This window comes from Lepidochelys kempii, chromosome 1 (genome assembly GCF_965140285.1).
Source record: "Lepidochelys kempii isolate rLepKem1 chromosome 1, rLepKem1.hap1, whole genome shotgun sequence".
Classification (NCBI taxonomy): Eukaryota; Metazoa; Chordata; order Testudines; family Cheloniidae; genus Lepidochelys; species Lepidochelys kempii.
The window spans coordinates 311,612,183-311,626,191 of NC_136380.1; the positions used below are offsets into that span (position 1 = coordinate 311,612,183).

Here is a 14,009-nt window from a genome sequence, read left to right on the forward strand (position 1 = left end):
GGCACAGGGCTACATGGGGCGGGGATGCAGGGCCACTTGGGATGGGGAGAGTGGGTGTCTGAGTGGGGGTGGAGGGACACATATGCCTGATTGAATGGGAGAGGCCAGGGGTCAGCCAGGGTCTGCATGGGGGAAGCTCCCTAACAGTCCGTCCCCATCTCCCCCCCCCCCCCGCCCAAAACCTGTTCCATACTTTTCCCACCCATACCCAGCAACCCTCCAAGTTCACACCTAAGCTTCTTCCCAGCAATTATTTCCCTCTCACTGCTCTGTCACCCCAACTCTCCCCAGCCGTTGCACTGCTTCTGGGGAGTGCGGGAAATATGGTTCTCTATTGTAGTTTAAATGAATCGTTACTCAGAGTTCTATGTTAATAGGCCTACTAAGGAATCTGTTTTTCAAAAAACATTTTCTGAATCTTTTTTGTTGTCTGCATTGTTACAGACATACTTGCTGACAGGTATTTTGAAATAAATGACCAAAAATAATTGAAACTGGTGTGATTATATTGTGTTATTTTTACAAATAAAATATGCAGAATTTTAAAATCTTGTGCACTGAATTTTTAATTTTTTGGTGCAGAATTCCCCCAGGAGTAGTATTCATTTTGGACATACTCCAGGGCATTTTCCAGTTCTTCAGCTGTGCTGGTCAACTTGGGATAATCTTGCCTATAAAATGTGGCCATTCTAGTCATGAGGGATCAAAGAAGACTGCAGTAACAATTTAAAGTCTAATCTACATTTAATATCACCTAGCACAGTGGTTCTCAGCCACGGGTCCGGGGCCTCCTAGGGGGCTTTGAGAAGGTTTCAGTGGGGCCTGTCAGCAGGGCCAGCATTAGACTCACTGGGGCCCACGGCAGAAAACTGAAGCCCCACTGCATGGGGCTGAAGCCCAGGTCCCTGAGTCCCGCCACCTGGGGCCAAAGCCTGAGCAATGTAGCTTTGTGGGGGCCCATGTGGCATGGGGACACAGGCAGTTGCCCTGCTTGCTACCCCCTAACGCCGGCCCTAGCTTTTATATGCAGAAAACCGGTTGTTGTGGCACAGGTGGGCCATGGAGTTTTTATAGCTTGTTGGGGAGGCCTCAGAAAGAAAAAAAAAAAAGGTTGAAAACCCCTGATCTAGACAGTTTGATTTTTATAGTGAGTTGTATCTTGTGCTATTCAGTCATGGCTTCCCTCCTTTACCAGTATATACCCAACACATAGATTTTCCCTGTATCAGCGGTCCCCAAATTGTGGGACGGATCCCCCTGGGGGGCACAGGGGAACGTTTGCGGGGTGGGGGTGCTCGGCAGGAGTGCCACCCATCCCTGCACTGTCACCAGGTCTGCTCCAGCCCCAGCTCAGGCCCGAGCCACAGCCTTGGCTCCTGGGCCCTAGCCTCCAACCCAAGGCCCCACTCCCAAGCGTGGCTCCAGCTCCTGACCACAACTCCAGCCCCACTCCCAGCTGCAGCTACAGTGGTGGGGAGGGAGAGAGACATGAACAGGTTCCATTACAGGTAAGGGAAGGCATGACTGAGAAAAATTGGGGACCACTGCCCTATACACTGAATACTGTGATGCAAAAATGAGTTATGTACTCCGCATACAGGGCATGCACAAGAATACATTTCTATGACCAAGTCGAATGTATGTCTTGAGTCACCATCTAAGCATGTATCTTTAACCCATGTCTTTCCTCCCCTTTCCTCTTCCTGGTGTATGTTATATCCTCATTTGTCTGTCACATATGTCATTTGGATTGTGAGCTGTTTGGGGCAGAGGCCTGTGTTTTCTATGGAGTACCTACCACAGTTGTGGGCTCTGTAAAATGATAAATAAGCATAAGAAGGATGGTACTAGTATGAACAATAGTTACCTAATCATTTTTATTTGGATAGGTAAAGGGGTACAGATGGCAGTTCATACACTACCCATTTTTTTTGTTAATCAGTTTTGTCTGTTTTCTTTCCCTATTAGCGATAACATCAGTGTCTCCAGTTATAGATTAAATGTTTTCCAAATCCTGTCAAATACATTCGTACCATTTTGCATGCTGTATGCCATTCTCCAATGGACTGCCAACAGGTTTATTGAGAAAACTGATTCATACTCAGTTGGAGATAACTTGTCTTTCCAGTGTTTCAGGATGATTCTGCTGATTAGACTAATGCTCATATATCTGAAGAAATATTGCATAGATCAGGTATATTGTATCACTGTATAGGGTGGAACTGATATCTTTGTATCTCAGATTCTCATTTTTACTCCAAGCTACAGCGATTGAATGGATAAGACAGAGTCCGTCTGGGCAAAAATTACATTGAGGAAGAAAACTACTGGAGCCTCCCCTGGGATAGTGCTTGGGGTGTGCTATAGACCGCTGGGATCTAATTTGGATATGGATAGAGCCCTCTTTAATGTTTTTAATGAAGTAAATACTAATGGAAACTGCGTGATCATGGGAGACTTTAACTTCCCAGATATAGACTGGAGGATGAGTGCTAGTAATAATAATAGGGCTCAGATTTTCCTAGATGCGATAGCTGATGGATTCCTTCAGCAAGTAGTTGCTGAACCGACTAGAGGGGATGCCATTTTAGATTTGGTTTTGGTGAGTAGTGAGGACCTCATAGAAGAAATGGTTGTAGGGGACAATCTTGGTTTAAGTGATCATGAGCTAATTCAGTTCAAACTGAACGGAAGGATTAACAAAAATAAATCTGCAGCTAGGGTTTTTGATTTCAAAAGGGCTGACTTTCAAAAATTAAGGAAATTAGTTAGGGAAATGGATTGGACTGAAGAACTTACGGATCTAAAGGCAGAGGAGGCCTGGGATTGCTTTAAATCAAAGCTGCAGAAGCTATCGGAAGCCTGCATCCCAAGAAAGGGGAAAAAATTCATAGGCAGGAGTTGTAGACCAAGCATGTTGGATGAGCAAGCATCTCAGAGAGGTGAGTAAGAAAAAGCAGAAAGCATACAGGGAGTGGAAGATGGGAGGGATCAGCAAGGAAAGCTACCTTATTGAGGTCAGAACATGTAGGGATAAAGTGAGACAGGCTAAAAGTCAAGTAGAGTTGGACCTTGCAAAGGGAATTAAAACAAATAGTAAAAGGTTCTATAGCCATATAAATAAGAAGAAAACAAAGAAAGAAGAAGTGGGACCGCTAAACACTGAGGATATAGCAGAGGTCAAGGATAATCTAGGCATGGCCCAATATCTAAACAAATACTTTGCCTCAGTCTTTAATAAGGCTAAAGAGGATCTTAGGGATAATGGTAGCATGACAAATGGGAATGAGGATATGGAGGTAGATATTACCATATCTGAGGAAGAAGCGAACCTCGAACAGTTTAATGGGACTAAATCAGGGAGCCCAGATAATCTTCATCCAAGAATATTAAAGGAATTGGCACATGAAATTGCAGACCCATTAGCAAGAATTTTTAATGAATCTGTAAACTCAGGGTTTGTACCATATGATTGGAGAATTGCTAACATAGTTCCTATTTGTAAGAAAGGGAAAAAAAAGTGATCCGGGTAACTACAGGCCTGTTAGTTAGATATCTGTAGTATGCAAGGTCTTAAAAAATTTTTGAAGGAGAAAGTAGTTAAGGACATTGAGGTCAATAGTAAATGGGGCAAAATACAACATGGTTTTACAAAAGGTAGATCGTGCCAAACCAACCTGATCTCCTTCTTTGAGAAAGTAACAGATTTTTTAGACAAAGGAAATGCAGTGGATCTAATTTACCTAGATTTCAGTAAGGCATTTGATACCATGTCACATGGGGAATTATTAGTTAAATTGGAAAAGATGGGGATCAATATGAAAATTGAAAGGTGGATAAGGAATTGGTTAACAGGGAGAAAAAATCTAGTGCGGTCTTGGGATGCATCAGGCGAGGTATTTCCAGTAGCGATAAGGAGGTTTTAGTACTGTTATACAAGGCACTGGTGAGACCTCACCTGGAATACTGTGTGCAGTTCTGGTCTCTCATGTTTAAGAAGGATGAATTCAAACTGGAACAGGTACAGAGAAGGGCTACTAGGATGATCCGAGGAATGGAAAACTTGTCTTATGAAAGGAGACTCAAGGAGCTTGGCTTGTTTAGCCTAACTAAAAGAAGGTTGAGGGGAGATAAGGTTGCTCTCTATAAATATATCAGAGGGCTAAATACCGGAGAGGGAGAGGAGTTATTTAAGCGCAGTACCAATGTGGACACAAGAACAAATGGATATAAACTGGTCATTGGGAAGTTTAGACTTGAAATTAGACGAAGGTTTCTAACCATCAGAGGAGTGAAGTTTTGGAATAGCCTTCCAAGGGAAGCAGTGGGGGCAAAAGATCCATCTGGCTTTAAGATTAAACTTGATAAGTTTATGGAGGAGATGGTATGATGGGATAACATGATTTTGGTAATTAATTGATCTTTAAATATTCATGGTAAATAGGTCCAATGGGATGTTAGATGGGGTGGGATCTGAGTTACTACAGAAAATTCTTTCCTGGGTATCTGGCTGGTGAATCTTGCCCATATGCTCAGGGTTTAGCTGATGGCCATATTTGGGTCGGGAAGGAATTTTCCTCCAGGGCAGATTGGAAGAGGCCCTGGGGGTTTTTCGCCTTCCTCTGTAGCATGGGGCACGGGTCACTTGCTGGAGGATTCTCTGCTCCTTGAAATCTTTAAACCACGATTTGAATACTTCAATAGCTCGGACATAGGAGAGAGGTTTTTCACAGGAGTGGGAGGGGGAGATCCTTGATGATGCGTTGGAGAGGTTTTAGTTGCGGGCTGAAGGTGATGGCTAGTGGCATTCTGTTATTTTCTTTGTTGGGCCTGTCCTGTAGTAGGTAACTTCTGGGTACTCTTCTGGCTCTGTCTGTTTCTTCACTTCAGCAGGTGGTCATTGTAGTTGTAAGAATGCTTGATAGAGATCTTGTAGGTGTTTGCCTCTGTCTGAGGGGTTGGAGCAAATGCGGTTGTATCGTAGAGCTTGGCTGTAGACAATGGATCGTGTGGTGTGATCTGGATGAAAGCTGGAGGCATGTAGGTAGGCATAGCGGTTAGTAGGTTTCCGGTATAGGGTGGTGTTTAAGTGACTGTTGCTTATTTGCACCATAGTGTTCAGGAAGTGGATTTCTTGTGTGGACTGGTCCAGGCTGAGGTTGATGGTGGGATGGAAATTGTTGAAATCGTGGTGGAATTCCTCAAGTGCTTCTTTTCCATGGGTCCAGATGATGAAGATGTCATCAGTGTAGCGCAAGTAGAGTAGGAGCATTAGGGGACGAGAGCTGAGGAAGTGTTGTTCTAAGTCAGCCATAAAAATGTTGGCATATTGTGGGGCCATGCGGGTACCCATAGCAGTGCCGCTGATTTGAAGGTATACATTGTCCCCAAATGTGAAATAGTTATGGGTGAGGACAAAGTGACAATGTTCAGCCACCAGGTTTGCCGTGACATTATCGGGGATACTGTTCCTGACGGCTTGTAGTCCATCTTTGTGTGTAATGTTGGTGTAGAGGGCTTCTACATCCATAGTGGCTAGGATGGTGTTTTCAGGAAGATCACCAATGGATTGTAGTTTCCTCAGGAAGTCAATGGTGTTAAAGCTGTCCACAGACATACATAAGAGATTGTAACTGAAGTCACTAGTTTATTGCTTGTATTCTGTCATTTCTGCTATTTTGTTTAATGTTTTATTTTCCTTTCTTTAATAATAATAGCCATGATTAATACTTGTGATTATTTTGCTTAGTCTTGATCACTGTGTCCTCTAAGGTATGTAAAAGAACTCCTATGACTAAGTAGTGGGAGTCACCCCACTGAGTTGGCTTTAAGAGAAACAATAAAAGATGACCTAGCATTTCTTGTTTCTCAGGACTAAAATATCTTTACTAATTTTTAAAATAAAATAACTTGTCATCCAAAAATTTAAAATTACCCTTTTTCTACCCCACATAAGGTAGAAAAAAGAGTCCCATCTGCTCCTGGGGGTTATCAAACCAGTTCCCCTTCCTTCATTGGGAAAATAATCTACTCCAGATACCTTCTGGTACTCAAAAATAGAGGAGGATGGAGACCAATCCTGGATCTCAGAGCTTTGAACACATTCATCCAAAAGCAGAGGTTCAGGACAGTAACACTACCAACAATAATACCATTGTTTGATCCATGGGACTGGTTTGTGGCCCTCCACCTTCAGGATTCATATTTTCACATAGTGGTGCATCCAACTCACAAACCCTTCTTGCAGTTTATTGGCAATGAGTGAGTGCTTCCTTTTTGCTTCTCAGCTTGCCCAAAAGAGTCTTTATGAAGGTCTTCTCAGTAGTGGCAGCCTAACTACAATTGGGTATAATGGTCTTCCCCAGTCCAGATGAGTGACTCTTCAATGGTTGGTCATTCCTTGAGGTTCAGTCCACAACCAACAAGTCCTATGCCCTTTTCTACTCACTGGTGCTGAGGCTTAGCATGGAGAAATCCACTCTGATATCCATTCAGTACATTGAGTTCATCGGGCCACTGTGGATTCCATGATTGCCAGGGCTTGCTTACCTATGGACAGGTTCATCACTATGTCCAACCTGATCTCCAAGCTCCAGCTGAGCCCCCAAGACATAGCGAGTACCTGGCTGCAATTACTGGGTTGTATGGCAACCTGTACATTCGTAACACCTCATGCCAGACTGCATTCCTGATGTCTTCCAGCCTGGTTCAGGACTGTCTACATACTGAACAAATACAACTTGTCCGAGTGGGTGCAAGAGTCCTTACAGAGTTTGTCCCACTCTTGCATCCTACCCCAATAAGGATTATAACCACAGATATCTCCCTGTTAGGCTGAGGGACTCACCTCCAGGACCCTATGGCTCAGGGCAGATGGACTTTTCAGGAATCTGCCATACACATCAGTTCATTGTTCATGCAGCCACTTATTACACGTAATGGAGGGCAAGTTAGTCAGGATCATGGCAGATAACAGAGTGGCCATGTGTTACATAAACCACCAGGCAATAAAATTGTGGAACTGGTGCATAAATCACCAAGTAGGTGTACTGCTGAGATGTCGATCAGGTCTGCAGAACCATAACAAACACATTTTGCTAGGATCACAAATTGGAACCAAACAATCCAATCCTATTGGAAATATTCTTCACCTGGGGGATTCCTGGAGATAGACCTCTTTGCAAAGTGCCACAAATTTTGCTCAAGGGGAGGACACAGCCACGGTTCCCTAATACAGTGGTCCCCAACCTGTGGGGCACACTCCCTAGGGGGTGCATAGAAATATTAAGGGTATGTGATGGAACCCAGGTCAGCCCCCATGGGGGGCAGGAAGGGAGTACCACCCATCCACGGCCTTGGTTCCTGGCCCCAGCCTTGGTTCCACTTCTGGATGTGGCCCCAGCCCCGGCTCCCGGCCCCGGCTCCCAACCACGATTTGGGGGAGGGGGAGTGGACCACTGCTCTAGTGGAGATGATTTCCTCATCTCTTTGCCACAAATTTTTGCTCTATGCTTGTCCCCCCACACTGTTGTTTCTTCAAGTCTTGAACAAGATAAAACAAGAAATTTGAGATCATCTTCGTAGCACCAGCTTGGGCAAGGTAGATACGGTTCTCAGACCTGATTCGTCTGTCATTATGGCCACCACTTCTTGGACTTCTGACAGCAGACCTAATGACTCCGGGATCAGGGAGACTGAGCCACCACAATCTCCCCATACTACATCTTGAGGCCTGTCTCCTGGAGGTTCTTGGGCATAGAAATGGATTGATCTTTCAAAATATGGAACGTACTGTTGAATAGTAGGAAACTGTCCATGAGAGAGACTTACATGCAAAAATGGAAGCAGTTCCACTCCTGGACAAACCAGCAGGCATTGTCTCTTTCCAAGTCACGTCTCAGTCACATATTTGACTACCTGCTGAGTTTAAAAACCACAGGTTTGTCACTCAGCTTCATCAAAGTCCACCTAGCAGCTATTATAGCTTTTCACCTATCTGTTGATGAGGTTTCAGTGTTTGTGTATCCCATGTCTACGTTCATTAAGGGCTTACCAACTTCTTCCCACACATCAGAGACCCTGTGGTGCCTTGGAACCTTAATCTCATTCTCAGTGTCTTAAGGAGACCATGCTAAAATCCATAAAGACATTCACTCCTCTATTTCTCTTTCAAAATCTCCTTGCTCATAAGAGAGTAGTGGATTAGGAGCCCTTGTGGAGGATCCATCCTATGTGGTATTTTACCAGGACAAAGTGCCTATGCCCCTATCCTCATTTCCTGGCAAAGATCTCCTCTGGCTTCCATATTAACCAAGACATTCAATTGTAAGTCTTCTACTCTAAACCTCACAACTCTAGGGAAGAAGTTAGTCTTCACGCTTTGGAGCTCTCATGGTCTACCTACAAAGAAATATGCCCTTTAAGGCCTCTCTTAAGCTTTTTGTCTCTTTCATGGACACAATGAAGGCAACCCCTGTTTCCACCCAAAGACTATCAAAATGGATCTCAGTTTGCATAATGTCATGCTAAAAAATCTCTGGCATGTGATGCCCCTTCTGGGATGGCTGCCCATTCACCAGGGTGCAGCCCACCTCTGTCGCCCTGTTTAAGAACACTCCCATCGCAGATTATGATAAAGCTGCCACCTTGGCATCCATTCACATCTTTTTGCAGCACTACACTATTGTGTATGCTTCCAGGGCAGATGCAGTCTTTCAAATGGCTGTTCTTCAATCTGTACTAAATTGAACTCCTCAGCACCTGTCCCCATAGTTTGGAAACTTCTTGAGAATCACCTGAAGTGGAGTACCCATAGGGACAACTACTCAAAGGAGAAGGAGAGGTTACTTACTTGTACAGTAACTGGAGTTCTTTGAGCTGTTTTGTCCCTATGGATGCTCCACTACCCACCCTCCTTCCAGTCTGCTTCAGAGTCCTTGCTTCTGGCAGGATTTCATCTTGGAGAAGGGATTCAAGTGTCATAGGATCTGCTGTCCCCACTATACCCTCAGATTGGGACATGAGACTGTACAGGGGATGGACCACTCAGACAATGCTACCAAAATCTATGATCAGAGGTTCATGGGCGTACACACCTGACACTGAGCACCCATAATGACAAAACATCTCAAAGATCTCAAACATCTCCAGTAGCCTTTGCTTCCATTGAAGTCAGTGGGGCTACTCACATGCTTACGGTTAAGCATGTGCATAAGTGTTCGCAGGATTGTGGCCTGAGTGATTATTTTCAACCTATTAAACTCTTTTTTGTAGAATGTATGTATATTTGAGCTTTTCTTTTCATGTGGTGAACTGATTAGTCATATGTCTCATCACTGAGTGGTTCTCCAACTTTGCAATTGACTATCATTTTCTTTCTTCTTCTGATTGTCTTGACCTCATATCTTTAAAAGCCTCGTCAGCGATCAAATGTGAAAACTATTGAGATAATAGAGGTAGCCAGATTAGTCCATCATTACACTGGCTCATTCTTTTCCCCACCCAGCTTTTTACTGTCTGTCCTTCATGTCACTAGAGGGCTAATGCATCCTTTCTTCCAGTCTCCTTACCCTCACACATACCGTTGTTAATGTGATTGAACAACTTCATCTTTATAGACATTAAAATTTAACTTAAGACTTCTGTTCTAATTTCTAAATCTCTGTTCATGCTAATGGTATATTCAGAATAACATCGGAAGCCTTTTTTCCCCTCCAGGTATGGGACATTGGGGGACAGCCAAGGTTTCGAAGCATGTGGGAGCGCTATTGCAGAGGAGTCAATGCAGTTGTGTAAGCTTCTTCATGTATCTCTTTACAAATCAATGATTTAAATATTTTTTGTAATATTGCCAATTTCCACTTTCAGTCCCCTCCACCTACAGATATTTCTCAGTCATTTACCTCTTTTGTGTGACTGCCTGCTTTCCATCATGGTTATATGTTGAATTTAACTTGGTAGACAGTGCTTTAAACCTTAAAACAAAAAAAGCTTTAAAACATGGAGTAGCTTTTTTCAACATTTAGTCTCTGGCCCCAAAAATAGATGAATTAACCATACTTGTGGATACGATTATGTTACAGAGGTCGCTACTGTCATTGAATCGGTGAATTTTGCCATTTGTTTCAGTTTGACGCTGCGAGAATGCCTTAAAATGCACCATTCCATCCCTGTAAAACTGTTCAATTTTTTTACTTGTAAGAACTAGAAGTATATGGAAAAAAAAACAAAATAAATTTACTAACATTTGTTTGACTGTAAACAAAGTGAGTGGTGGTGAATGCAGTCTTCCAGCAACAGTAACTAAGAATGTAACATCATGTGGCCTTCATTAAATTTCACAAGTAAGAGTCATGCATCTTGTAAAAGAAGGGCTTATAGCAATTAATTTGAAATTAGACTAGGAGAACAACAGCAAACAAAAAAAAAATTAGCAAAGTAGCAAAATCAAGCGCTAAGCAGTAACCAGAGCAGTACATTCCGTGAAAGTGGAGGAAAGTTATTTTTTATGTCATGCAATGTACCTGTTGATTTTATGAGAAAGGCTGGCTGTGATAAGTATAAAGAAAAGGAGTACTTGTGGCACCTTAGAGATGAACCAATTTATTTGAGCATAAGCTTTCGTGAGCTACAGCTCACTTCATCGGATGCATACTGTGGAAAGTACAGAAGATCTTTTTATACACACAAACCATTAAAAAATGGGTGTTTACCACTATAAAAGGTTTTCTCTCCCCCCACCCCGCTCTCCTGCTGATAATAGCTTATCAAAAGTGATTACTCTCCTTACAATGTGTATGATAATCAAGGTGGGCCATCTCCAGCACAAATCCAGGGTTTAACAAGAACGTCTTGGGGGGAGGAGGTAAGTAAACACAAGGGGAAATAGGTTACCTTGCATAAGGACTTAGCCACTCCCAGTCTCTATTCAAGCCTAAGTTAATTGTATCCAATTTGCAAATGAATTCCAATTCAACAGTCTCTCGCTGGAGTCTGGTTTTGAAGTTTTTCTGTTGTAACATCGCAACTTTCATGTCTGTAATCGTGTGACCAGAGAGATTGAAGTGTTCTCGGACTGGTTTATGAATGTTATAATTCTTGACATCTTATTTGTGTCCATTTATTCTTTTACGTAGAGACTGTCCAGTTTGACCAATGTACATGGCAGAGGGGCATTGCTGGCACATGATGGCATGTATCACATTGGTGGATGTGCAGGTAAATGAGCCTCTGATAGTGTGGCTGATGTGATTAGGCTCTGTGATGGTGTCCCCTGAATAGATATGTGGGCACAGTTGGCAACGGGCTTTGTTGCAAGGATAGGTTCCTGGGTTAGTGGTTCTGTTGTGTGGTATGTGGTTGCTGGTGAGTATTCGCTTCAGGTTGGGGGGCTGTCTGTAGGCAAGGACTGGCCTGTCTCCCAAGATTTGTGAGAGTGTTGGGTCATCTTTCAGGATAGGTTGTAGGTCCTTAATAATGCGTTGGAGGGGTTTTAGTTGGGGGCTGAAGGTGATGGCTAGTGGCATTCTGTTATTTTCTTTGTTAGGCCTGTCCTGTAGTAGGTGACTTCTGGGAACTCTTCTGGCTCTATCAATCTGTTTCTTCACTTCCGCAGGTGGGTATTGTAGTTGTAAGAATGCTTGATAGAGATCTTGTAGGTGTTTGCCTCTGTCTGAGGGGTTGGAGCAAATGCGGTTGTATCGCAGAGCTTGGCTGTAGACAATGGATCATGTGGTGTGGTCTGGATGAAAGCTGGATGCATGTAGGTAGGAATAGCGGTCAGTAGGTTTCCGATATAGGGTGGTGTTTATGTGACCATCGCTTATTAGCACCATAGTGTCCAGGAAGTGGATTTCTTGTGTGGACTGGTCCAGGCTGAGGTTGATGGTGGGATGGAAATTGTTGAAATCGTGGTGGAATTCCTCAAGTGCTTCTTTTCCATGGGTCCAGATGATGAAGATGTCATCAATATAGCGCAAGTAGAGTAGGGGCGTTAGGGGACGAGAGCTGAGGAAGCGTTGTTCTAAGTCAGCCATACAAATGTTGGCATACTGTGGGGCCATGCGGGTACCCATAACAGTGCCGCTGATTTGAAGGTATACATTGTCCCCAAATGTAAAATAGTTATGGGTAAGGACAAAGTCACAAAGTTCAGCCACCAGGTTAGCCGTGACATTATCGGGGATAGTGTTCTTGACGGCTCGTAGTCCATCTTTGTGTGGAATGTTGGTGTAGAGGGCTTCTACATCCATAGTGGCCAGGATGGTGTTATCAGAAAGATCACCGATGGATTGTAGTTTCCTCAAGAAGTCAGTGGTGTCTCGAAGGTAGCTGGGAGTGCTGGTAGCGTAGGGCCTGAGGAGGGAATCTACATAGCCAGACAATTCTGCTGTCAGGGTGCCAGTGCCTGAGATGATGGGGTGCCCAGGATTTCCAGGTTTATGGATCTTGGGTAGTAGATAGAATATCCCAGGTTGGAGTTCCAGGGGTGTGTCTGTGATTTGATCTTGTGCTTTTTCAGGGAGTTTCTTGAGGAGTTTCTTTTGGTAACTTTCAGTGGGATCAGAGGGTAATGACTTGTAGAAAGTGGTGTTGGAGAGCTGCCGAGCAGCCTCTTGTTCATATTCCTACCTATTCATGATGTCAACAGCACCTCCTTTGTTAGCCTTTTTGATTATGATGTCAGAGTTGTTTCTGAGGCTGTGGATGGCATTGTGTTCTGCACGACTGAGGTTGTAGGGCAAGTGATGCTGCTTTTCCACAATTTCAGCCCGTGCAAGTCGGCGGAAGCACTCTATGTAGAAGTCCAGTCTGCTGTCTCAACCTTCAGGAGGAGTCCACCTAGAATCCTTCTTTTTGTAGTGTTGGTAGGGAGGTCTCTGTGGATTAGTATGTTGTTCAGAGTTGTGTTGGAAATATTCCTTGAGTCGGAGATGTCGAAAATAGGATTCTAGGTCACCACAGAACTGTATCATGTTCGTGGGGATGGGGGGGCAGAAGGAGAGGCCCCTATATAGGACAGCTGCTTCAGCTGAGCTAAGAGTATAGTTGGATAGGTTAACAATATTGCTAGGTGGGTTGAGGGAACCATTGCTGTGGCCCCTTGTGGCATGTAGTAGTTTAGAAAGTTTAGTGTCCTTTTTCTTTTGTAGAGAAGCAAAGTGTGTGTTGTAAATTGGGGACAGTGTATACCTTCAAATCAGTGGCACTGCTGTGGGTACCCTCATGGCCCCACAGTATGCCAACATTTGTATGGCTGACTTAGAACAATGCTTCCTCAGCTCTCGTCCCCTAACGCCCCTACTCTACTTGCGCTATATTGATGACATCTTCATCATCTGGACCCATGGAAAAGAAGCACTTGAGGAATTCCACCACGATTTCAACAATTTCCATCCCACCATCAACCTCAGCCTGGTCCAGTCCACACAAGAGATCCACTTCCTGGACACTACAGTGCTAATAAACGATGGTCACATAAACACCACTCTATACAGGAAACCTACTGACCGTTATTCCTACCTACATGCCTCCAGCTTTCACCCTGACCACACCACATGATCCATTGTCTACAGCCAAGCTCTGCGATACAACTGCATTTGCTCCAACCCCTCAGACAGAGGCAAACACCTACAAGATCTCTATCAAGCATTCTTACAACTACAATACCCACCTGCGGAAGTGAAGAAACAGATTGATAGAGCCAGAAGAGTTCCCAGAAGTCACCTACTACAGGACAGGCCTAACAAAGAAAATAACAGAATGCCACTAGCCGTCACCTTCAGCCCCCAACTAAAACCCCTCCAACGCATTATTAAGGACCTACAACCTATCCTGAAAGATGACCCAACACTCTCACAAATCTTGGGAGACAGGCCAGTCCTTGCCTACAGACAGCCCCCCAACCTGAAGCGAATACTCACCAGCAACCACATACCACACAACAGAACCACTAACCCAGGAACCTATCCTTGCAACAAAGCCCGTTGCCAACTGTGCCCACATATCTA

At 44.0% G+C, this 14,009-nt stretch overlaps 1 protein-coding gene across 3 annotated transcripts in view; it reads left to right on the forward strand.

Annotated features, from left to right (window-relative positions):
* The window catches only part of LOC140905265 (ADP-ribosylation factor-like protein 8B), a 52,353-nt gene that overhangs the window by 26,911 nt on the left and 11,433 nt on the right, over positions 1 to 14,009 (forward strand). For all 3 annotated transcript variants that reach the window (XM_073328234.2, XM_073328237.2, XM_073328236.2), the window contains exon 3: positions 9,718 to 9,791. In XM_073328234.2, the coding sequence (XP_073184335.1) occupies positions 9,718 to 9,791 (74 nt within the window). The remainder of the gene's footprint in view (positions 1 to 9,717; positions 9,792 to 14,009) is intronic.